The sequence below is a fragment of the Suricata suricatta genome, chromosome 10 (assembly GCF_006229205.1).
Source record: "Suricata suricatta isolate VVHF042 chromosome 10, meerkat_22Aug2017_6uvM2_HiC, whole genome shotgun sequence".
Lineage (NCBI taxonomy): Eukaryota > Metazoa > Chordata > Mammalia > Carnivora > Herpestidae > Suricata > Suricata suricatta.
The window spans coordinates 132,508,427-132,535,084 of NC_043709.1; the positions used below are offsets into that span (position 1 = coordinate 132,508,427).

The 26,658-nt window shown below is 40.1% G+C and overlaps 1 protein-coding gene and 1 pseudogene across 1 annotated transcript in view; both read left to right on the plus strand.

Annotated features, from left to right (window-relative positions):
- Positions 1-26,658, plus strand: part of IL15RA (interleukin 15 receptor subunit alpha) — a 44,002-nt gene that overhangs the window by 1,452 nt on the left and 15,892 nt on the right. Inside the window, exon 3 of the mRNA XM_029955595.1 lies at positions 24,501-24,695. Coding sequence (XP_029811455.1) covers positions 24,501-24,695 — 195 coding nt within the window. The remainder of the gene's footprint in view (positions 1-24,500; positions 24,696-26,658) is intronic.
- On the plus strand, positions 11,728-11,836 carry LOC115305763 (annotated as a pseudogene).

Sequence of the window (26,658 nt, forward strand, 5' to 3'; positions counted from 1 at the left end):
TGAGTTGCTGAATTAATTGAGTTTCCAGAGTTCTTTGTATATTTTAGACTTTTATCAGATATGATTTGCAAATATTTTCTCAGAGTCTGTGGCTTGTCTTTTCAGTCTCTTAACAGCTTCTGATGAAGAACAGAAATTTTTAATTTTGATAAAGTTCAATTTATTAATTTCTTTTATGTATTATGATAGCTTTCAGTGTCATCTCTAAGAAATCTTTGTCAAACTCAAGGTCACAAAGGTTTTCTTCTAGAGGTTTTATAGTTTTAAGGTTTTACATTTATGTCTGTGATTCATTTTTGAGTTAATTTTCTATATAATGTAAAGTATGGATTGAGGGTTCCATATTGGCTTGGTTTCAGGTTTTGTTTTGCATATGGATATCCAATTGTTCTAGCACTATTTGTTGAAAAGATGATCTGAGCTGAATTGCTCTTATACTTATTTTGAACATCAGCTGTTCATATAGGTGTTGATTGCTGTAGACAAAACATCAGTCCATGAAAATCATTTACATTTCTATACATTAGCAATGAGCAATTGGAAATTCAAATTTTAAAAACATGTACCATTTTCAATAGCATCAAAAAGTACGAACTGCTTACAGATAAATCTGGCAAACGTGAGAAAGATCTGTACACTAAAAACCACACACCACTGCTGAGAGAAATGAAAGCAGACCAAAACAAATGGAGATGCATACCATGCTCATGGACTAGACAAACCAATATTGTTAAGCTAACAATCCCCTCCCCCAGCCCCAAGTCAAAATTTCAGCAGGCTTTTTGCAGAAATCAACAAACTGCAAAATTCACATGGAAATGCATTAGACACAGTGTTGCCAAAACAACTTTGGAAAACAACCAAGTTGGAGAAATAACACTTCTGACTTTGAGACTTACTAATAAGGTTACAATAATCAAGACAGCAGAGTATTAGGGAAAAGATGAACGGAAAACTAAGAGAATAGACTGTGGCTAATGTTTTTAAATGAGCTAGGAAGGGAATTGGATACAAATGATACAAATGATTAAATTTGCTTATTGGTACTAAGATCCTGGTCAGAAATTATAGAGAAGCCCATATCAGCTGAGTAAATAATACAGTCTCAGATGTGTTCCTGCTAGTTTACAGTGCTAACAGACACAGCAAGGTGCTGTTATTTGTTCTTATTCAAAAGGCATGATTTGGAGGAGAAACCCATCATCTTAGGCAAGATGTAATTTACTTCTTAAACATCCTCACAACCCAAAAGATTGCACATGGTTTGCCAAAAGCAGCTGGAGAAAATGATGATTTGTTTGAAGATAAATATATCTCACCAACTTGGGTTTTGTCGTGCAGGGTGTTAGTACACTTTGGGGTGATTTTACAACTTACGTGTGTTTAAGCATTTTCAAACCATTTTCAGAATTCTAGGAAGTTTTCCCCAACCCTTTCATTTTTTATTTCAAATCCACCCTATCTAGTTATTATTGCTTTGTGCTGCGACTCAAAGCCGAACAGTGATAAAAAAAACTTTAATGCACAAAATATGGGATTTATTGAAATCAACCTAAATATTCAACAGTGGAGGACTGCATGAGTCAAGTGAAGTCGCTTTCAAATCATATGCATCATACTAGTCAGTTTTTACTAGAAGATCTACAAGTAGTTGTCATTGCGCAGGGAGATACTGTGGGTCATGTGTGTGTGTGTGTGTGTAGTTGTCTGCCTTTTCTTGTTTTTCTGTCATAATTTAAACTGCCTTTGTAAAAAGAAGATCAGACTACTCAAGAAGTAGCACAAAAAAGAATTCAGGGGTTTTCTCAGATTCATTTTTAATTAATTATAGCTGATCTTGTTTGGCAATGTTTTCATGACTCTATAAATTTTGCAAATTGGTTCTATAAAGTCACCATATCTAATATTTGCGCATACTTTTACATATATTATGATATTTTATGCATACATTTAATAATATTTTACAGTGTGTTTAAGCAGTTCCTTCCTGCTAGAGATGTGTGCAGGTTGGATATTTAGGCTGTTTCAAAATGCTTGATATTTCGAGGCACCTGGATGGCTCAGTCAGTCAAGCAGCCGACTCTTGATTTCAGCTCAGGTCATGATCCCAGGATCGTGGGATCGAGCCCTGTGTCAGGTGCTGAGCATGGAGCTCTCTTAAGACTCTCTCTCCCTCCCTTCTTCCCTCCCTCTGTCCCTTTCCTCCTCTCTCTCCCTCTCTCATATATATATATATTTAATAATAATAATATATAAATATATATTTATTTAAAATAAAAAATGTATATAATAAAAGTTTTTTTAAATGTTTGATGTTCTAAAAAGCACACAGTAGGAATAATTAGATGAAAATAAGCTATACAGAGCAAAAAAGGCAAGGGAAATATCTCAACCTCTAAAAAGAAGGTGGACGAAATGCTTCTGGGGATATTCTTCAACTAACTTGTTTTGGGCTAAATCACCTGTGCCAAACTGATTTTACCGAATAGTGTTTAACTCATTGGATACATGTATAAAACCTCCCAGGATACACACTTGGGAGTCATGTCCATGTTACTCCTTAAACATGGTGGGTGTGATTTGAATGTTTTCTGGTAGGAGAGACTTGATCTTCTGAGCAGCAGGAAGCCATTGAAGGTCTCTGGGCAGGAGAGACATCATTGGACCTACGCGGTAGAAAGACTACTCTTGTAAAGAATGTGAAGAGAAAACTCTAGTCAAGAGGGTTTGGAGGCAGGAAGCTAAGTTGGAGACTTTTGTAATAGTTTCAGTAAGTCGTGATGAAATTGTGAACCAAGACAGTGTCAGTAAGGAAGAGAGGAGGGGCCAGATTTCCTCTGGAGTCTTCCAAGTACAGAGTCTATTTCCTTCTTTCCCTTTTGTTTGCTCCTTACCCTATAGCTACTCAACTCTTCTCATCACTCAAAAATCAGTATTTAAGGACTTGAACTATGATGAATTCATCTACCACACAAACAGTGGGTTGGGAACTTCAGTTATGAGCCTTAGAGAGAAAGAAAAGAATTGAGGAGTTAAAGATAATGACCTGGGAAGCGTGTGTATGTACAGTGAGTGCCAAAAGGAAATGAATGTGTTGGTTTGGCTGGTATTTCAGCTAGAAAAATAAGAAACAAAATGGATTACTGTGAACACAAGGCCTTTATGCTTTTGCTGCGTCAGCACCACAGTGAGCTTCTTGAGGGGAGAGATTACATCTTATTCTTCTTTGTATCTTGACACACTTAGCATGCCGTACACATAGACATGTAGAATAAGGGGGGGAATGGGAATGGATTCTGACTCCCCTTAAAGAATGGGAGGGGCATGCTAACAGGATACCTTTTGAACTCTGGATATACTTAATATATTAGACTGTGTAAGTCAACTTGATAAAGAAGTCTGATCCGCAAGTTCTGTGAAGTAGAGAGAGGTGCGGCCCTACACACTATTTGGTGACTTCATTTGATCACTAAGAGTTATCTATGTTCTTTTGGCTGCTTAAGAGTTTTTAAAATCCCAGAACCTTAAGCTTACTGCTATTTTTGTTTCTTCACCCATTCCTCTCTGTGTATTCATAAGCCACTAACCCCGTAAGCTAAGTATCACCTACCAGGCCTAGCAGTGTGGGAGCAGCAGAGAATTGTGAAATCCTTTCACTGCCTCCAAGAAGCTCACAATACTGTAACTGATGCAAGACTTGCTTACATGGAATAACTAAGGAAAAGTTTTCTGAGAGAATATATACAGAAATTATAATTGAAGTATCAAAAGATGCAGTTAAGTCCTCTAGAAAGAAAGGTTATTGATACAATCAAATGTATTACCTTTGGTATATATATATATGAGAGAGTCTAGCTTTGTAAACTGGTCGTTGTGTGGCTGACTGGGCTGGCTTCAGTGTCTTGATGCCCTTGTGCATTCATATATCAATTATTATCTTTCTTTGAGGCCTGTTCACAATGGAAAGACCACTAGTAGGTTTGCTTTTTCAGCAAAATGACAGAGTAGATATTAAAAAAAAAAAAAAAAAAAACCCTCTCCTGCTGCAAAACACCCAGAAATGATGAATAATACAGGGCAAGTATCTATTAAAATCTATAGCCAATAAACTAACCAACAGTTCAAAGCAAAAATATTAACCTATTGTGGGGTTTATTAACATATGTGAAGGTAAAACACATGACAATAATAGCACAAGCACTAGAAGAGAAATGGAAGCATATGGCTTGAGGCTCATAAGAACCTTATGGAAAGCGGTATCATGTCACATGAAGGTGAACTGTGATGACATAAAGACACTATCAACCCTAAGCAACCACCAAAGGGACACAACAAAGAGTTACAGTCAGTAAGCCAGTGGAGTGGATAAAATGAAATCATGAAATATACTCAAATAATCTCATGACATAATCATCTCCATAGAGAAGCCTATGGAATCTACAAAAATGTTCTTAGAATAAGTGAGTTTAGCAAGGTTTCAGAATACACAATTAACTCACAAATACTAATATATAAAATACTAGCAATAAGAAGTTAGACATTGAAAAAAATCATTTGTGTTAACATAAAAAATAGGAAATATTTAGGAATACACCTGACAAAAAATATGCAAAATTAGTAACCAAAATCTATATAAGATTTCTGAGATAAATTACTGAAGATTTAAATAAATTGAGAGATCCTGTTTATAGATATTGAGAAGACTCAATAGTATGATGTCGCTTCTTCCCCAACTTGATCTATAGATTTAATACAATTCCAACCTAACTTTCAAAAGGATTTCTTTTGGTAAAAACTGATATACTGATTCTAAAATTCATTAAAGGACCAAAGTCAACTTTGAAAATGATTAACAAAGTTGTAGGATTTATACTACCTGACTTCAAGATTTATTGTAAAGCTGCAATAATCAAGACACAGCAGTACTGGTGTCAAGATTAATAGACAAATATATTGATTTATGGAACAGAATACCACATCCAGAAATAAATCCACACATACTTGGTCCTGGCTCAGGATCCTGTAGCAATTCCACTGGAGGTCCACTCCTGTGGGACAAGGGGAAGGAAGCTTGTTTCCTACACAAACTGTTTAAAACAAAAATAGTAGCAAAGTACTATATTTGTAGAATATTAAAAGTACAATGTATGACAGCAAAAAACAGGAGGGAGAAATTATAAGTATGCATTGGTAGAGTTCTTAACTATATGTGAGGTGCCGTAATATTATTTAAAGGTAGCCTCTGATAAAATAAAGATGTATATTCTTCACCTTGGCAAAACCACTAAAAATAATTTAAAGTGGTACATGTAATAAGCCAATGATGAAGATAAAGTGGGATAATAGGTAATAATCAATCCAAGAAAAAGCGGTTAAGAGGAACAATGAATGATGATCAGATGGAACAAACAGGAAACATCTAGCAAAATGGTAGGCTTAAATCCAGCCACATTAAAAATTACATTAAATATAAGTGATCTCACCACACCAATTAAAAAACAGAGACTGTTCAATTAAATTAAAAAAAAACACTCAACCATATGCTGACTACAAAATAGGCACTTTGGGTATACAGGCAAAGATAGGTTAGGAGAAAAAGGATGGAAAAAGATATTCCATGCAACAATAATCACAAGAAATGTGGAGTATTTGTATTAACAGCAAACAAGTAGACATCAGAACAAGGAATATTACTCAGGAGAAAGAGGAACATCACATAATAAGGGGGTTAATTCACCAGGAAGACATAGAAAGCCTAAATGTGCACTTATATAATGGAGCTTCAAAATTCATAAAGCAACTGTGATAGAACTGAGAGAAGTAAAATACAAATCCAAGATTATAGTTAGAGACTTTAACACTATTCCTCCAATTAAAACAAAATAGAAAAAGAAACAGTAAACATATAGAAGATCAAAATGTTAATCTAATTGGCATTTATAGAAGACACCCCCATCCAACAACCAGAATACACATTCTTTTCAAATACATATGGAACATTCACCAAGAGAGGCCATGCTGTGGTGTCTCAATACAGTAAATCTCAACAAATTTCCAGCTCCTTGAAATTACCCACATATGTCCTGTAACCACAATGGAATTAAATTAGAATGCATTATCAGAAAAATACTTGGAAAATCCTCGAATGTCAAAATTTAACAAATTATTATGTTAATTTTATTATATTATTATAAATAATCTGCAGATCAAAAAAGAAATTAGAAGGGGAAGATAGAAAATAATTTGGTTGAGGACGCCTGGGTGGCTCAGTCGGTTAAGCCTCCGGCTTCGGCTCAGGTCAGATCTCACGGTCGTGGGTTCGAGCCCTGCATCGGGCTCTGTGCTGACAGCTAGCTCAGAGCCTGGAGCCTGCTTCCAGTTCTGTGTCTCCTTCTCTCTCTGCCCCTCCCCCTCTCATGCTCTGTCTCTCTCTGTATCAAAAATAAATAAAAAAAAAAAAAAAATTAAAAAAAAAAAAAAGAATTTGGTTGAATGATAAAAATACATTTAAATAACTTATAATTTGTGGAACTCAATTAAAAGAGATAATAGACAAATTAATCATATTAAGTGCTTATATTAGAAAAGAAGAAAAGTCTCGAATCAATGATCTAAGCTTCCACCTTAAGAAACCAGACAACAATGAACAAATTAAACCCAAAGTAAGCATAAGGAAGGGAATATAATAATAAGAGCAGAAATCAATGAAATTGAATGCAGAAAAACAATAGAGAATATCAACTCAACTAAAAGCTGGTATTTTGATAGATAAATAGAATCCTAAACCTCTAGCCAGACTGATCAAGAAGAACAGTAAAGAGTGATTCTCAACATTGGGAACATCACTGCAGACCCTACAGGGAGCCAGTGGGCCATAAACTTTTATTATGAATGACTTCATGCCTGTAAATATGACAACTTAGATAAAATGGTCAAATTCATTGAAACACAAATACCAAAGCCCACTCAGGAATGTATAACCTAAGTTGTCTTACATTTAAAGAATTAAAATTGTAGTTTAAAACAACTCCAACAAAAAAATTCCAGACCCACATGCCATCATTGCCAGTTCTTTTTTTTTTTCTTATTTTTAAAGTTTATTTATTTATTTTGAGGGACAGAGACAGTGTGAGCCGGGGAAGGGGAGAGACAGAGAGACAGAGAGACAGAGAGAGACAGAGAGAATCCCAGGCAGGCTCCATGCTACTAGTGCACAGACCAACATGGGGCTTAAACTCACGAAACTGTGAGACCACCACCTGGGCTGAACCCGAGAGTCAGACACAGAACTGGTTGAGTCACCCAGGCGCCCTTTCACTGCTAATTCTTAAAAAAAAAAAAATCAACAAAGACATGCCAATTTGAGTACCGGCTAAATCCTCAACAATAGCAATGAAATACGGAAGATAGGTAATGATAACTATCCGCTACTGCAGAATTCTATGCTGCACAAAACTGTCACGTAAGAAAGATGGTGAAACAAAGACTGATTCAAACAAAAAGAACCTGATAATGGGTGATGGGATTAAAGCATCTCTAAGGTTCCTGCACTGCTGAGGGGCTGGGGTATCAATTAACTCTCACATAATAAGGATGCATTTTAAAGAGGTGAGCATAATCACTACATGGAGATAGGTCACAACACAGAGCGCTAACAGTTCTAAACCTGTGTACCTGTGAAGCATAGGCTCAAAATATATGAGGCAAAAATGATCAGAACTACCAAAAAAATTAACAAATACACAATCATAATTGAAGCGTTTAACATGAACTCTCCAAGTATTTGGTGGGTCAAGTGTGAAAATAAATTAGTAAGAATATAAAAGTTTTGAAAACAATGAACAAGCTTGATCAAATACGGAATGCGATGTCTAACAACTGAACAACACACACAGAGAACATCTATAAAATCTGATATGTGTTGCCAGCTTATGAAATTAGCCTCAATTTATTTCAAGTGATAGGGATCACATAGACCCACTTCTCTCACCACCAGAGCTTGGAGCCTGCTTTGAATTCTGTGACTCCTGCCCATCCCTGACTCATGCTCTGTCTCTCAAAAATAAACATGAAAAAAAAAAAAGCAGCATAGGTCCAATAGAAGAAGGAAGAAAATAATAAGAATAAAAGCATGTGTAAATAATACTGAAAACAGATGCACATCAGAGAGATGCAACAAATCCAAAACTTGGTTCTTTGAAAAATCTACCAAAATGAGCAAACCTCTAGCAGAATTAATCAAGAATAAAAGACAAAGCATAAACAAATCATATTAGGCATATAAAAGAGATAAATAAACCATTTAAAATACCTTCAGACTCATAAGTTTGAAAGTGTAGGTGGTAAGTCCTTATTTTTAAAAATGACCAAAACTAACTCAGGAAGAAATAGATAAACCTGAAACATTCCCTTTCAAAATAGGAACAAAACAAAGTCTCACAGTATAACCCTATTCTTCAACCTCATACAAGAAGTCCTAATCAATATAGTAAACATTATACAGATTGGAAGTGAACTTCTAAAGCTCATTTTTCTCAGATATAAGGTTGTTATTTTATCATAATAATATACAGATAAATTATTAAGAATGGAGCTGGACTTCTGAATTAAAAGTCAATATTCAAGAATCAATATTCTTTCTGTATGCCTGCAAAAAGCATTTTGATAATACAGATTTTTAAAAGATAACATTTAGAAAACACACCTCCTCTCCCAAAGTTAAGTACCTGGGAATAAATCAACAAAAGATACGTCACTCCTTTATATAGAAAATTATAAAACTTTTTTGAAAGAAACCTAAATAAGTAGAGAGATGTACATTGTTTTGGATAAGAAGACTCAATATCTTCAAGATATCATTTCTCCTCAAATCTATCCTTGGATTCAATTTAAAATTTTTAAAAATTCAGACAGACAGATGTTAGTGAGGTTGTGAAAAATTAACGCACCTACTGCTGGTGGAAGTGTTAATTGGTGGAGTCACTTTGGAAAACAGTTTGGGATTATCTCACAAAACTGGGGATGTGCACATGCTATATCCCAGCAATGGCACTGCTACGAAAATATGAGAAATTCTTTCCCATGTGCATTAAGAGACATGTACAAGAATATTCCCAGCATTATGTGTAATAGCAAAACACCAGAAACAATCCAAACGTCTAACAACAGTGAAATGGATAAACTGTGGCGTATCCACCAATACTTTAATGCCAAAAGGGATGAACTCTAGCTACATGCATCAACATGAATAAAAAACGTAACACTGTGTGAGAAGCTTGGTAAAGAAGAACATATGTAGTATATTCAAAAACATAATACGTAGATATTATATTACATGGGAATACTTATTTACGCAGTAAAACCATAAATAAAATCAGAGGAATGATTATTACCAACATCTGCACAGTGTTTGTTTCTTGAGGAGATAAAGGGGAGACACATCTGGGGAAGCACTCAAGTGGCCTCTAAGTGACCGGTAACACTCTATTTCTTAAGCTGATCGGCATATACATAAGTCTTCATTCTGTGATTAATCTTTAAACTGCACGTAAACATTTTCTACTTTTGTGTGTGTGATTTTCACAACAGGAGTGTTTTCGGTGTGCACGGAAGGGGAAGAGGGTACTGAGGAGGAGGCACTCTGAAGCAACCTTCCTTCTCCAACACAAATTCTGTAACTGATTATTGACTCACTCTGGTAAATAACTTGTCAACAATAAATGGATTTAATTAACCACAAATATTCAACGTTCAAACATTTATTCAAAAAATGACTAGAGAAGTTAAAGGTCAAATTACAGCCTGCTAAGGAGAAATTAGTGAACTAAAAAAATGAGTCTGAAGATATTACTCAGAGTACAGCACAGAGAAATGGATGGTGAATCAGAGATTTAAGATATAAAGGACAGAGCTATGGAATGAGTGTTTGCATACTCTCAACTTCAAATGTTGAAATCCTAATCCTGAGGGTGGTGATATTCAGAGGTGGGGCCTTTGGAAGGTAATTCCATTTAGATGAGGTCACAAGGGTGTGGCCATGAGGGAATTAGTGTCCTTATAAGAAGAGGTAAAGGCCAGAGCTCTCTTTCTCAGCCATGCGATGGTAAGGCAAGAAGGCAGTGGTCTGTAATCCATGAGGTGGGCTCCCCCCAAACCCATTCCTGCTGGCACCTTATCTTGGATTTCCGGTCTCCGGAACTGTGAGAAATAAATGTTTGCTGTCACCCAGTCTTATGGTATTTCATTGTACACAGCAAGCTGGACTTAGACAGCTAGACCAAGGATCATGACTGGGGTTCCAGAAGATGATAAAAGGGACATTGAGGAAGAGAAGATAAGGAGGTAATGGCTGAGTGTTTTCCAGAAGGGCTTAACGCCATCAGAGACCTCAAGGGTCAAGTGTGGGGAATGATACCAGGCAAGAGAAACAAAAACAAACCCATACCGAAAATCATTGTGATAAATCTGCAGAGCACCAAGACGAAGAGAAGATACTAAGTACCCTGAGAGAAAAGACAAATCGCTGGAAAAGAAACAAGAATTAGACACACAGTGGGCTTTTCAATAGAACACCAACATTAAAAGCGAGAAAGCTTTGGGGAACCTCAATGGGTCAGTCAGTTAGGCATCTGACTCTCATGATCTCAGGGTCCATGGTTTAAGCCCCACATCAGGCTCTGTGCTGACAGTGCAGAGCCTGCTTGGGATCCTCTCTATCTGCCTTTCTCTTTCTCTCAATCTCAATCTCTCTCATGAAATAAATAAACTTAAAAAATCTAGAAAGCTTCAAAGTGCTAAGGAGAAAAATCATCTGCCTAGAATTGTATGCCTACAGAAACATTTATCCAGAAAGGATTCTGGGAAGATGGTAGAGTAGGAAGGATCAGGAATCTATTTACTCACCTGGACAATAATTGCGCCGGCAGAATCTGTCTGATAGAACTATTTTGGAACTCTGGAATCTACTGAAAGCTTGCAACTTCCAGGGGGGACTGACTGGAAAGGTAAACTGTGGTCAGTTTCAGCTCTTTACGCGTAGCAACTACCCATCCCTCGCCTCCAGCGCCATGGCAGCAGCTCTGCATGTGTTCCTGGAGCCGCCTGCACACCACTTACAGGAGACAGGGTAGGGCAAAAACCACGCCGTCCTATAAATATAAGGGATCCGTGTTGTGATTGCTGATTGGTGGTTCTGATCACAGACGTGCTGCCCAAGAGGTGGAAGCCATTGCTGTGTATCTCTCCCTCCTGTTGCAAGCGCCTCTCAGACAGTTAAAGTGACTTCCAGGGGGTGTAGAGAGCTAGTATCCTTGTTCCCCCTCCCCCCTTCTTTTTTCCCATTTCCTCCTTTTTGGAGCCAGACACTAAATACTAGGACATTCACAAACAATTGCACGTTTAGGGAAAAAAGAAAGTGACCGTGCAAGCCCAGAGGAAAGTTTAGAATAAAGACCTGAGAAAACCATGCTCTACCTCAGGCTGACCCATGGCACAGTGACAGCCTGCAACAATCAAACAATAAATAGGGCACCTGGGTGACTCAGTCACTTAAGCATCCGACTCTAGGTTTCAGCTCAGGTGATGATCTCCCGGTTCATGAGACTGAGCCCCACGTCGGGCTGTGTGCTGACAGTGTGGAGCCTGCTTGAGATCCTCTGTCTCCCTCCCTTTCTGGCCTTCCTCCACTCACGCAGGCACTCTCTCTCAAATTAATAAACAAAAACTTTTATCGCTTCTCGGCCTTTTGGCTAAGATCGAATGTAGTATCGGCTCTGGTCAACTTAATAAACAAAAACTTTTAAATAAGAAAATAAATAAATAAATAACAGCAAGCCATGAGAGATGAGCAAATCTGGTTTCTAGAGTTACCACATTATTAGGTTCAAATCTCCAGTTTTCAACAACAACAAAAATCACAAGTCGTAGAAGCAGGAAAGTATGACCCAGTCAAAAGAAAAAAAATAATAAATCCTGAAAACAAAGACTGAATGGCAGATATACCCAACAAAGGCTTTAAAACAACTGTCATAAAGATGCTCAAAAAACTAAAGGAAAATGTGGAGAAATTCAAAGAAAATGATGTAGAAACAAAATGGAAATATCAATAAAAAGAGAGAAAATATAAAAAGAAACCAAAATGAAATTCGGGAGCTGAAAAGTACAATAACCTACATGAAAAGCTCACTAGATTTCTCCTGTTAGACCTATGAGTGCAAACATATGGTATCTGTCCTTCTCCGCCTGACCTATTATTTCACTTAGCTTGACGCCCTCAAGGTCCATCCACCTTCCTACAAATGGCCAGATTTCATTCTTCCTCATTGCCATATAGTACTCCATTGTATATACATACCACGTCTTCTTGATCCACTCATCAGGTGATGGACATTTAGGTTCTCTCCATAATTTGGCTATTGTAAAAGGTGCTGCTATGAACATTGGGGTACATGTGCTCCTATGCATCAGCACTTCTGTATCCTTTGAGTAAATCCCTAGCAGTGTTATTGCTGGGTCATAGGGGAGTTCTATCGATAGATTTTTGAGGAGCCTCCACACTGTTTTCCAGAGCAGCTGCACCAGTTTACATTCCCACTAACAGAGGACCATAGGGAGAGGAAGAGGGAAAGAGAACTGGGGAGAGTGAGGGACAAAAATTATGAGGGACGACTGAATACTGAAAACAAACCGTGGACTTAAGGGGGAGGGGGAGGCAGGGAAGGAGGTGACGGTCATGGTGGGGGGCACTTGTGGGGAGAAGCACTGGGTGTTATATGGAAACCAATTTGACAATAAACTATTAAATGAAAAAAAAAACCTCACTAGACAGATTCAAAGGCAGATTTGAACAGACAGAAGAAAGAATTAACAAATTTGAAGATGTAAAACACAAAAATGATCAAGTCTGAGAAATAGAAAAAAATATTGAAGAAAGACAAACAGAGCTTAAGGAGTCTTTGGGACACTATCAAGAGACCAACATTGTGTGAGTCTCAAAAGGAGAAGTAAGAGAGAAAGGAGCAGAGAGACTATTTCAAGAAATAATGGCTGTAAATTTCCCAAATTTGATGAAAGACATGAATATAAACCTCAAAGGAGGCTCAATTAACTCCAAGTAATATGAACTCAAAGAGACTTTTCTCAAGACACAACAAAATCAAACTTTCAAAAGTCAGAGCCAAAGAGAGAATCTTGAAAGTAGTGAGAGAGAAGCAAAGTGTCCTATATGAGGGATTCCCCAATAAGATTATCAGCATATTTCCCATCAAAAACTTTGGAGGCCAGAAGGCAGGGGGCCAATATATTCAGATGCTAAAACGAAAAGAACTGTCAATCGAGAATCCAGAAAAACTGAATTCAAAAGTCAGGGAGAAATTAAGACATTCTCAGAGAAGCTAACCTTATTGCCGGACCTGCAACAGATGCTCAAAGAGTCTTGGCAACGTGAAACAGAAGGACTGTAGACCACAGCTTGAGGCTGGATGGGGAAATAGAGGGCTCAGGAAAGGCGAAGGATGCATGGGCAATGTACTGAATAATGGCTTGGAACAGCACTTCTTGTTTTCTACGTGCTTTAAGAGACTCATATATATGAAGAAAATAATACTAGTATAAGAGGTAATATTATTGTAATTTTGGTTTGTAACTCCAAGTCTTGTTTTCTACATAATTTCAGAGACTAATACATCTTAAAGAATTTTTAGATTATGTTTTGGGGCACACAATTTATTAAAATGTAATTTTGAGACATCAACAACATAGAGCTGTAAGAAAGGAGTTCTTATATCTCATTGGAGTTACATTAGCATGAATGCAAATTAGAGTGTTATAACTTTGGACACCACAAATAAAATAACTTTAGAATATACACAAAAGGAATGCAGAAATTTATGTTTCATGACATAAAATTGACTAAACATAAAAAAAGACAGTGATGCAAAAACTGAACAACAAAAAAGCTAAAAGGCATGTAGAAAACAAGGAGCAAAATGACAGAAGTCCCTCCTTATCAGTAATTCCTTTAAATGTAAGTAAACTGTTTAATAGAAAGACGGATTGGCAAAATGAATAAAACACTTGATCTGATTATATGCTGTCTATAAGAGACAAATTTAAGATCCTCAGTCACAAATAGACTAAAAGTGAAAAGATGTAAAAAGATATTCCCTGCAAATAGTAACCAAGAAAGCAGGGATGGCTATGCTAATATCAGACAAAGTAGACTTTAAATCAAAAAAATTGAGAGACAGAAGTGCCTGGCTGGCTCAGTTGGTCGAGCTCCGGTCTTGATTTCAGCTCAGGTCATGATCTCTCTGTTCGTGAGTTTGAGCCCTGCATCAGGTCTGTGCTGGCCGCATGGAGCCTGTTTGGCATTCTCTCCCTCTCCCTCTCTCTCTGCCCTGCCCTGCTCACATGCATGCACGTGTGCTCTCTCTCTTTTTCTCTCTCTCTCTCTCTCATGTGCACTCTCTCTATCTCAAAATAAACTTTTTAAAAAGTTTAGAAAACATGTAATAAAAAATAGTTTAGCGATAAAGAAGATCAATATATATGTATAAAAGGTTCAATATGGCAAGAAAATATAACCATTATAAACATTTATGTACCTAATAACAGACCACTAGTATACACATCCTTCTTCCTAGGATGGACCACAAGTTAACCACAAGTTAAGTCTCAGTAGATTTAAAAAGACAGATATCATGTAAAATGTCTAATCCATTCACAGGATGAAGTTAGAAATCAAAAACAAAGAAAACTAGAAAGTTCATAAAATTGTGGAAATTAGACAACACATTTATTTTTATTTTTTTTAATATATTTTTTAAATTTTTTAATGTTTATTATTTTTGAGAGAGAGAAAGAGCAAGCAGGGGAAGGGTGGAAAGGGAGGGAGACACAGAATGGGAATCAGGATCCAGGCATTGAGCTGTCAGCACAGAACCTGATGTGGGGCTCGAACTCACAGACCATGAGATCATGACCTGAGCTGAGGTTGGCCGGTTAACCGACTGAGCCACCCAGGCAGACGACACAGTTTTAAGTGACAAAAAAAATCAATGAAGAAATCATAAGGGAAATTCAAAAAGAACGAGATGAATAAAAATGGGAACACACATACCAAAACTTATGGAACACAGTGAAAATGGAGCTAAGGGGGATTTATAGCTATACATGCTTACATTAAAAAATAAGAAAGATCTAAAGTTGACAACTTAATTTTATACCTCAGGGAATAGAAAAAGAGCAAACTAAATCCAAAGCTAGCAGAAGGAAGCAAATAATAAAGATCAAGCCAGAGATAAATGAAATAGAGAATAGAAAAGAAAATCAATGAAACCAAAAGTAGGTTCCTCAAAAAGATCAACAAAATTGCCTACTCTATAGCTAAATGGATTAAGGAAACGAGAGGTGACTTAAAGTCTAAAATCAGAAATGAAAGTTGGGACATTACTACTAATTCTCCAGAACTAAAAGGATTGTTAATACTATGGACAATTGTACACAAATAACCTGGATAACCTGGAGGAAATGGACAAATCCCTAGAATACCAAAACCTGTCAAGAAGGTAGAAAAACTTAAAGAGGAGGGAACACTTCCTAACAGTCTGTGAGGCAAGCATTACCCTGATACCAAGGCCAGATAAAGACACTATAAGAACAGAAAATTACAGACAAATACGCTTTGTGAATATTAATGCAAAAATCCTTTTAAAAATGCTGGCAAACTGAATTCAGCAGCCTATTAAAAGGATCATACACCATGACCAAGTGGGATTTATTCCTGGAATGCAAAGGTGGTTCACATATGAAAACTGATCAGTGTAATACACCACATTAGCAAAATGAATCGGGAACAACACATGAGCATCTCCATTGATGCAGAGAAACTGTTTGACAAAATTCAGCATCCATTCATGATTAAAAACACTCAAAATACTAGAATTGAAGGAAACTTCATCAACATAATAAAAGCCATACATAAAACCCCACAGTGAACATTATACTCTATGGTGAAAGATCAGGAACAAGGCAGGAAGCCTGCTTTCACTGCTGCTATTCAACACAGCACTGGAAGTTCTACCACAGCATTAGGCAAGGAAAAGTTATAAAAACCAGCCACGTTGGAAAGGGAGAGGTAAAATTATCTCTGTTTGCAGATGGCATAATCTTATAAGCAGGAAACTTTAAAATTCCACCAAAAAACTGTTAGAATTAATGCATGAATTCAGTGAAATAGCAGGATACAAGGTCAACATGGTAAATATCAGTTGCATTTCTATATACTAACAATGAACAATCTGAAAGATTTCAAAATCATTCCATTTTCAATAGGTTCAAAAATAATAAAATATGTAGGAATGAAATAAAATAAATATTTTATTATTACACTTATACCAAGGAGCTAAACGACATATACAATGAAAACTATAAAATATTGCTGAAAGAAAATACAAATAAATGGAAACACATCCCATGTTCATGGATTGAAAGACTTAATATTTTTAAAATGTCAATAGTACCCAAAGTGATTTACAGATTGAATGTAATTCCTATCAAAATCATCAATGATGTCTTTTGCAAAAAGAGAAAAACCCATCCTGAAATTCATATGGAAACTCAAGTTATCCCAAACAGCCAAAACAATCTTGAAAAACAAAACTTGAGGACCAATTCTTTTTTATGTCAAGACTTACTACAAAACTACAGTAATCTCAACAGGTGGTATAAGAGAGACCTACAAATGAATGGCAATAGAGAGCCCAGAAATAAACACATATATGGCAAAATGATTTTTGACAAGCATGCCAAAACCATTCAATTGGGAAAGGACAGTCTTTTTAACAAATGGTGCTAGGGAAACAGGACATCCTACATGCAAAATAATGAAGTTGGAACCTTACAAAACACCAAAGGGAAAAATTAACACAAAGTGGGTAAAAGACCTAAGTATGAGACAAAACAATAAAACTCTTGGAAGAAAACATAAGACAAAAACTTCATGACATTGGATTTGGCATCGATTTCCTGGATACGACACCAAAGGCATAGGAAACAACAACAAAAATAAGCAAATTTTCACAAGTTTGCACACCAAAAAACCCTATTCACAGAGTAAAACTCAAGCCTCACCAAACAACCCGATTCAAAAATGGGCAAAGAACTGGATTAGATATTTCACCAAAGAAGATACCAAACAAAAATGTGCAGTTAGCACATGAAAATGTTCTCAACATCACTAATCACTAGGGAGATGAAATCAAAACTTCAGTGAGATACATCTCCTACCCATGAAGGTGAAAAAAACAAGAGCACATAGAGAAAAGGAACTCTGTGCACTGTTGGTGGGAATGGAAGATGGTGTAGTCACTCTGGAAAACAGTGTAGCAGTCCCTCAAAAATTAAAAATAGAATTACCATATGATCTAGCAATTCCATCTCTGGGTATACATCCCAAAGACTTAAAAGTAGGGTCTCAGAGAGGCATTTGTACATCCACGTTCATAGCAGCCTGTTCACAATAGATAAAACATGTTATCACCCCAAATGTCCATCAACAAATGAATGATGGACAATCAAAATGTGGTATATACACACCAGTGGAATATTATCTAACCTTAAAGAGAAATGAGATTGTGTAACATACAATATGGACTGTCCCAAGGACAATATGCTAAAGTAAAATAAGCTGGCTACAAAAAGATAAATACAATTTTGTGCAAGATGTCTTTGCAATCCCCCAAAATGGACTGGTCCTGAAAGAACTGTGGGTGTGGTGTTTGGAGTGAGATAGGGGTTCTTAGACTCTCCTTCCTTTCCAAAGTTTCAGAATAACCCGTGAAGGGGTCAGGAGTCCTCCAAGAGCCTAAGAGCTTGACTCTGTGACCTCGCAAGTTCCTCCTGGCCCCAGACAGCGATGCTGTCAGCATCAAAGAGCAAACTTGGCTTAAGGAAGGAAAGGGGTAGGTGAGAAAAAACCAGTTAAATAGACTCCTGCCAGCTGAATCCAGTCTTTGCCTAGCCTTTCCCTCTGAGGACTTCAGGACGTCACTGATTCGTGGTTGAATGGAGACCGTCCTGTCACCAATGATGGAATACTACTTGAGACATCCAAAGGTACACAGTCAATTCAGGCTCCCTCAGAAGGAAGGAACATTTCATCATAGAGCAGAGTCTAGTATTTTTATGGGAGTATCCCTTCTGGTCTACTGTTAAATATTTCTAGACTGGAGTGTTTTATTATCATTCCTCCCCGTTCCACTCCACCCTCCATCTCTAAGTATTTTCCCATCTATGTTAACATACAGCAAAGCACCACAAATGCAGAGTTAGCGTGGAGTTAAACTCACGGTACTACCAAGCTAAACACACGCGCACGCACGCACACATGAATGCATGCACATGCATGTACACAGGGAGTAGGTACATTTTTTAGATGGGGGTGGAGGATTGGGTCAAATTAAAAACTATTAGAACTATTAGTGCAATCCTCAAAGAAAGGGACCTGGGCACCATTCTCCAAGTGGATTTTATTTGGTTACTTACTTTGCTTACTTTTTACCTAATTTATTCAGATGCAATCTCAAACTTTATAGTAAAACCACAAGAACAGGAAAAAAGACCTTCTGAATGCCCTTTACCCAGATTCACCAACTGTTTACATTCTTCCCCATGTGCTTTATCACCCCTCATTTTTAACCACATTTATTTATTACACATGTGCATTTTCCTTTAAAGTATTTGGAAGTTGGAGACACTATGCCCCTTTATGCCTAAATACTTCAGTATATATTTCCTAAGAATATGTTCTCTTACATACCTTCTTAAAATACAACAATCTCACATAATCACAGAACACTTATCAAAAATCAGGAAGTTTAACCTGGACACAATACTATTATCCAATACTCGGGCCATGTTCAAATTTTGTCAGTTGTCCCAATAATGCCCTTTTTAGCCATTTTCTCCCTAATTCTGGATCTAATCCAGGACCACATGTTATATTTTGTTGCCATGTCTCCTTAGCCTCTTGCAGTCTGGAACATTCCCTCTGCCTTTCTCTATCTTTCCTGATCTCGAATGCAGGCCAAGTGTTTTTTAGAATGTCCCTCAATTTAGGTTCAACTAGTGTTTCCTCATGATGAGATTAAGATTATGGATCTGGGGAAGAAATACCACAGATGTGATGCTGTTTCTTTCTCAGTGAACGGTGTCAGGAGGCACATGAAATTGATTTGTCCCAAGATTGGCGATCGTGCCACAGGCTAACTGGTCACCATGCAGGGAGGAGCTTTGAGAAATGTGTGTAGCACTTAGCTAAACTGACACGGTGGAATCCGCCACACTATATAAATATCCTGTCCCTTTCAAACTGCACTCTACTCATTCTAGCATTGTTTCTTCCCTTATGCCATCATCCTTTCTCTATTAGTTAGAATTATACTGTGAAGAGGCCTTTCTCTTCTCCCCCTACATACTTATTTATTCATTGATTTCTTTATAGTAGTACAGACTTATGGAATTTTGTTCCATAATCTGTTACTGTCTGTTTTGATACTCAAATGGTCCCCTATGTGGCCAGTGAGAGCCAGTTCAGCCTGTACCCTATATCCTTTTGACACGTCACCATCATTCTTTGAACACTTCCTTACTTTCTGGTACAAGATATTCCAGGCTCATCTGGAATGCCTTCCCCATCCTAGCTCTGGAATCAGCCTTTTCCCAAAGTAGCCGTGGTTTCTTCTGATGGAGACCAAGATCTGGGCACCAAGTACATTCAGTGCTAATATGTCACTGCTTCTAGGCATTGTAAGAAGACAGAGCTGAAACACACGCACACGCACACACACATGCACACACACACACACCTGCCCGTACACATTCCCATGTACAGACACACATACACACACATGTGAACACACACACAATGGTTACATATTGATATCTGTGATCCCAATTCTCTTTAACATCTAGTCATTCTCTCCCCGCTTTACATAGTTCTATCTTCTTCCTCCAACAGTTGTCTTTCTCACGGATGGTGACTGGTTCCCATAGATTATCAAGAAGAAAAGGAGCATTGATGGTGTCTCTAGACCTTTGCCCTCTGATTTAACAGCAGCAATGAGCCTCCGAGGAGAATCTGTGGAGGCTATAAACCTGTCACTGTTTACTCGGCATCTGTCCTTGCTCGCTTTTCCTTTCAAGAACTGGTTCTCGACTGTGTGCACAGCATGCTTCCTGTGAGCCCCGTCCTAGCTGCTGTGTCAGATTCATTGCTGCTAAACTGAATACACCTGCAATGACACCATGTCTGCCAGAAGGGGTGTTTCTAGCTGAGACGGGTACTATGGGGCGTGAATCTAAGATAAGGGGAATGAGTCAGGCCACCACAGAGAAGACTGCATATGTATTGAAATCCGTAAGAACTCTGAGTTCTCATATACTCAATGAACTGTTCACACACATAGCAGCCAGCTCCGAGGGGCCACCGAATGAGTCACACGTCGGCACTGATGCCGTTCTACTGGCGCGCTGATTCTTCATAACTCTTGCTGATATGGTCACCAGTGCCTTGACCTTTTAAATCCCCCTGAGTGACAGGTCACATATGTTTCATTCCAAAGTGTGCCACAAATGCTAAAAGTTGAAAACCATCATTCTGAATGGAGGAGAATATTTTAAGACTTACAGGATGTAGAATAATCTGGTGAGAAAAATCCCAAATCTGGAAACAACACAGAAAACAGCAGACTGAAAATAGATGATAGAGGGAAGCTCAATAGATTCGGAACATTACTTGAAATTTAAAATGGAACTTGAGGACTACCTGGTGAATAAAAATGCTTTGGAGGGAATTCAGGTAAACAAGATACAATCCAAAGACCAGGTGGGAGAGAGAGAAAGAAAGATAGGGGATGGTAAAGGAAGTAAATCTAAGATAGATTTCTTCTCTCCTATTAACTTTGTTTATAGAAAAGAGTAAGAAGATAATATTTTTAGAAAACTGTTTAGTTTAAATCAAGATTCTCTTACGACCTCACTGAAAAGGAAAAGACAATGTTTGAGTCTGCTCTAGAAGCCACGTAAATGGAGAGCGAGCATGGACCCTACCAGCATGGAGGGATAAAGTGCAGCACGGATGTATATTCTATTGTACGAAACCTAGACTAGATTATCGGTGGGGTTTTAAAAGTCGGAGGCTGGATTAAGAACGAAAATCAAACAATCCATTTCCTCTCCTGAGACTAGGAAGACCAAAGTGAGGCCTGGGCTTGACTGATCCATGGGGCTGCACAGCTCAGGCGGGCTCCGTTGTGAGGCCTGTTGGAGGGGCAGCCGGGACAGCCCACTTCCTGAGGAGGAGGGGAGAAGCCAGCAGCGCATCCACCGGCGGCTGGTCTATCTGCAGGCTGCCAGCCATTTACAGTGGATTGTTCTGACTGCATTCTAATTCAGAGGTGGATCCCTCTGATTCTAATGTCTAAAGAAGCCCGACTGGCCAGGGGGACAAGGCCTAAGGGGCCCAGACAGTGAGTTCATGGCCGGGTGATTCTGGCAGTCGTTCTTGGATGTCCAAACCTAAGCCAGCAGCTGGGCACTGTGGCCATCCAAGTACTGCTTTCTGGAGGAAAATACAGGCAAGCCCTGGACAGAAGAATCAGGGGTCTAGTCCCAAAAGCTAGGGTTCCGAGGAAGAAAGAGGCCAGCCCACAGGAAGCAGGTGAAAAGGAAGAAGAAAACTGCCATTTGGGGGCCCATGGCTAGCGAAAGCTGACCCCAGATCCTGCCCAACGAAAAGAAGCCTCAGATTGCTGGAAAGCAGACACAGACATCATTTGGGTAAATTAAATGAGACTGGCTTATTTGAAGGAGGCATAAGGAAACCAGCACCACATAGAACACACAGGTTAAGGTCAGAGAGGCATTACGCTTTCCGGGATGGATGGGGCCTCATGTTCCAGAATCCAGAATCCTCACTCTGACATGGAGAGCCGCAGAAGATGGTTGTATTTTCCAGACTCTGTCCCCCTCAGACCTGGCACCAAAGTCTACTATGGACAGGTGACTGAACTCATCCCATCCATTTAGGAATTGGACCATTTACAGTATTTTCAAGTAGTTAAATCATCAGACTTGCAGACTAGAACGGTCTGTTCCTGGCATATATCCAGATATGAGGATCAAGAACTTCGTAGAGATCATGCCCATGAGCCATTAGACCAGGCCTGGGCCCTACCCTGCAGATCTACTGAGCACCTCTATGTTGTGGCGCCCAAAAACAGAATCGACGTACATGACTGGGCAAGTCCAATCATGGATTGGTTTTAGAGAGTAAGTTTCATACCGAAGAAAATCTTGGGGTCTAAATCTTGCTCAAATCTTTCAACTTCTAATTAGAAAGGGAAGGGCATTTTTAACACAGTAGCACAGATTAGAGGAAACTTGAATCGGTCTAGCTCTGGCTCTTACCTTCTTTTGGTACCATTCTTCTGATAAAAGGTATGTTGGTTTCCACTGGGCATGCACTTAGTCATGTCCACAGTCTGCTGGGAGGGACTGTGGGAGCTGTCTCCCACAAAGGGGTCCGGAGTCCTCCCAGATGGCCTTTCAAGATTTTTTGGCTTCAATTTTATCCCAAGCTGCCTTAACTTGCTTAGAGAAAGCCAAAAGTTCCTAATTCTAGAATCTTCTGCATTTCTCACATTTATTTAGCAGGGAAGCACTGAGTACAATAGAAGCACTGAACACTCCCACTTAGCATGATTTACCCCTCTCTTGCCCTAGGTTCAACTGAGGTCTGAGTTCCTATGGCAGGATACCCCCAAAGCCCTCACCCCAACATTTTTTATTATGAAGAATTTCATGTATTTTAAACTATGTAACATTTGGGCACAACTAATATTCTGCCAGCCCTCATCAGTGTGGCCTTCCTCTGTGGCAAGTGGTCAACTGCCCGGGCCCCATGACTGTCAGCTATGCCCACTGGTCAGCGTCTGAGTGGCACTGGTTATTGACTATATCAGTTTTCACCCCAGCATCGATGTAATCTATGAAAAGGAAAAATATCTATTTACAAGACGACTGAAGCAACAGAGCATTACAAAACATTTCAAAAGCATTTTTAACACGTAAAACATTTGTACTACTAAAAATTCAGGAAGTATGGAAAGGAAGGAAGGAAGGAAGGAAGGAAAAAGTATCTCTCCAAGCTGTCTCTCCTCCAGCGTTAATAGTCTCTTGCATCCTTTCAAAGATTTTATGTACAGACAAAAAAATGTGGATAGGTACCATTTCTTCTTTTTTCACTGATGGGAGCGTATGACACAAGGGGTTCTGTTCCTCTTCTTCCTAACCTATCAGTGTATCGGGGACCTCTTTCCACTTCGGAAATAAAGAGCACACTTTTGTCTATTACAGGGAGCTGACTAGCACTTTTTCAAGGAGTAACTGTACTGTAAATTACTAAATTAGTCTCCTGCTGACCACATAGGAGGTAATTCACACAGATCCTGGCTATTATAATCAATAAATCTGTACATACTCACTTCACAAATATGCCAGTATATCTGTCAGGAAAATTCTTAGAAGCGAAATTGCTGGGGTAAAGGGCATGTGCATAATAAATGTCATTCTCTGAACAGGTGTTTCTTGAACACCTTCTCTTGCCAACTACTGTACTGGCTCAGGGAAGGCGGTGTTGGGCAAAACAGATGTGGCCCCACCCTCTACAGCTCCCAGTGCACATTATGGGACGTCATTATAACATCTCAATGTTTCCCAAACAACCATGAAGGCGGCTGACTGTGCAGAGAAAGAACACGGAACACCGGGGCCTGGCTGCTTTGAGGGGGGAGCGGCGGGAGTGAAGGCTTTCCTAACGTTCAAGTTAGGAAAGACGGCAGGAGATGGGCTGGGGAGAGCGGTGGGCATGGTGAGCGGCACGGGGGACAGAAGGCCAGTGTGGGGCGGGGGGGAAGAGGACTAGGGAGGAGGTGGGGGGCAGGTGCAGCAGAGTCTTGAAGACTTCTTGAGGATGTTAGTTTGTATTCTAAGAGCAGTGGACAACCAGGCAAGAGTGAAGTCATCAAATGCAATTCTGGAGATGACTGGCTGTATTACGGAAACGGATGAGAGGCTTCCGGGAGAGCAATCCCAGGGCTAGTGCTCTGAGCTCCGGCAAGAGAGCTCAGAGGCCGGGGCTGGGCGGGCAGTGGAGGCTGATGGGAAGGGGGGGCAGGGAAACTATTTCCCCTGATGACTCCCCGGTCCCAGCCATGCTGGATGGCCGGCGCCAAAGGAAAGGCTCTCGGGAGCCCTCTAAATGATGAGAGCCCTTATTGAACATTTTCCACATGCTTGGAATGTGGGGTGTATCCTAAGGGGCCCCCAAGAGAGCCAGCCCCTGGCTCCAAAGGTGCTGAGTGCCACCCAAGTGACACCAGGAGCCCCTCGGAGCCCGCTGAAATGTGTCCGCCTCTCCCCTCCTCTCTGCACCTCTGCAGGTGTCACATGCCCTCCCCCCACGACTGTCGAACATGCAGACATCCGGGTCAAGAGTTATGACGTCGATTCCACGGAGCGGTACACTTGTAATGCGGGCTTCAAGCGGAAGGCCGGGACCTCCAGCCTGACGGAGTGCGTGCTTAACAAGACCACGAACACTGCCCACTGGACAATTCCCAACCTCAAGTGCATCAGTAAGTAGCCGGCCCTGCACTGTCTCTCTGTCCCCCTCGCCAAGGCCGTACAGAGAGCGGAACCGCCGTGTGGAAAGCTGAAGGGGCCCATCTGGGGTGGGGGATGGGAGTGGGGGCAAGACATCTGGGTGGCGGTCTGAGGCTAACTGAACCGCTGGGCCTCGAAACAACTCTGGGGGTGGGGGGGGAATACACAGGATTTAGGGTCACACAATTCTGAGTTCAAGTCTGCCCCGCCACCACCTTGAGCAAGGTCCATCCTACCTGGGAACTTTGTTCCTCAACTGGAAAACGACCCTGAGGTCAGCATTGTGGGGCTGAGGCGATGTTAAGTGAGCACCGGGCAACACTGACTACAGCCTCACCTCATCGTGTCGTGCTTTGCTGGATTAAACTTTACACATAAGGGTGTATTTTGTTTTGTTTTCTTTTGTTTACAAACTGAAGGTTTGTGGCAATCCTGCCTCAAGCAAGTCACTCTGTCGATGCCGTTTTTCCACCGGCAGTCGCTTACTTTGTGTCTCTGTGTCACATTTTAATAATTCTCGCTGTATTTCCACTTTTCTTGCATTTGTTGTGGTCTGCGATCAACAGACTTTGGTGTTCCTGCTGTAATTGTTTTGGGGTTCCACAAGGCACACCCACCAAAGACAGTTAACATCATCAGGTGATGATGTATGTGTATTCTGTGCGCACCCATCGCCTGGCCGGTCCCCTCTCTCTCTTCCTCGCCTCGGTCGTCCCTGTTGCCTGAGGCAGAACAATACTGAAATAGGCTAATTAATCCCTGCACTGGCCTCTGAAAGTTCACCTGAAAGGAAGAATCACCTGTCTCTTTAAATCAGAAACTAGGAATGAGCAAGCTTAGTGGAAGAAAAGCCTGTCAAAAGTCAAGACAGGCCAAAGGCCGGGCCTCTGGTGCCCAGCAGTCAGCTAAGTTGTGAATGCAAAGGGAAAGGAATCCAAAAAGGAAACTGAAAGTGCTGCTCCAGAGAACACCCAAGCGTTTCTTTCTGGAGAAAGGGTGAGCGGTCTGGAGGGAAGGTCAAGCGAGCCGCAACATTCCCTGAAGCCAGAGCCTCATCCAGAGCAAGGCCCGACCTCTCGTCAATTCTGTGAAGGCCGAGCGCTGGGGGAGCTGCAGAGGAAATGCCTGAAGCTGGCAGAGGCTGGCTCGTGAGATCTGAGGAAAGAAGTCGTCTCTGTAACATAAAAGTGCAGGTGAAGTAGCAAGTTATCTGGATGATCAATGCAGACGAAACAGCCTAAGAGTGAGAGAAGACGCCATCTAGGACTTTCATCGCCGGAGAGAAGTCAACGCCCGGCTTCAAACCTTCCAAGGACAGGCTGAGTCTCACATTCGGGGCCAGTGCAGCTGGTGACTTGAAGTTGAAGCCAGTGCTCACTGACCTTCCAAAATTCCTAGCGCCCTCAGAAAGACGCTCAATCTGTTCTGCCTGTAAGTGAAACAACAGAGCCTGGACGACAGCACATCTGCTTACAACATGGTCTACTGGGGATTTTTTTTAAGTTTATTTATTTTGAGAGAGAACGAGAGCAAGAGAGAGAGCACAAGCAGGGCAGGGGCAGAGAGAGAAGGAGAGAGAGAAAATCCAAGAGGGCTCCATACGTGAGGCTTGAACTCCGGAACTTCGAGATCATGACCTGAGCTGAAACCAAGAGTCAGCTGCTCAACCGACAGAGCCATCCAGGTGCCCTACAGACTATTTTAAGCCCACTGCTGAGACCTGCTGCTCAAGTAGGCCCTTCCAGAGTAGGACGGCTCACCGCCAATGCGCCGGCCACCCCGAGCTCTGACGGACGTGGCAAGGAAATGAATACGGTTTTCATCCTGCCGACACAACCCCAGTGCTGCAGCCCGCGGAGGAGTCCCTTCCACTTTCAAGTCTTCTTATTGTAAGAAACACACCCCATGAGGCTATGGCTGCCGTAGACAGGGGCT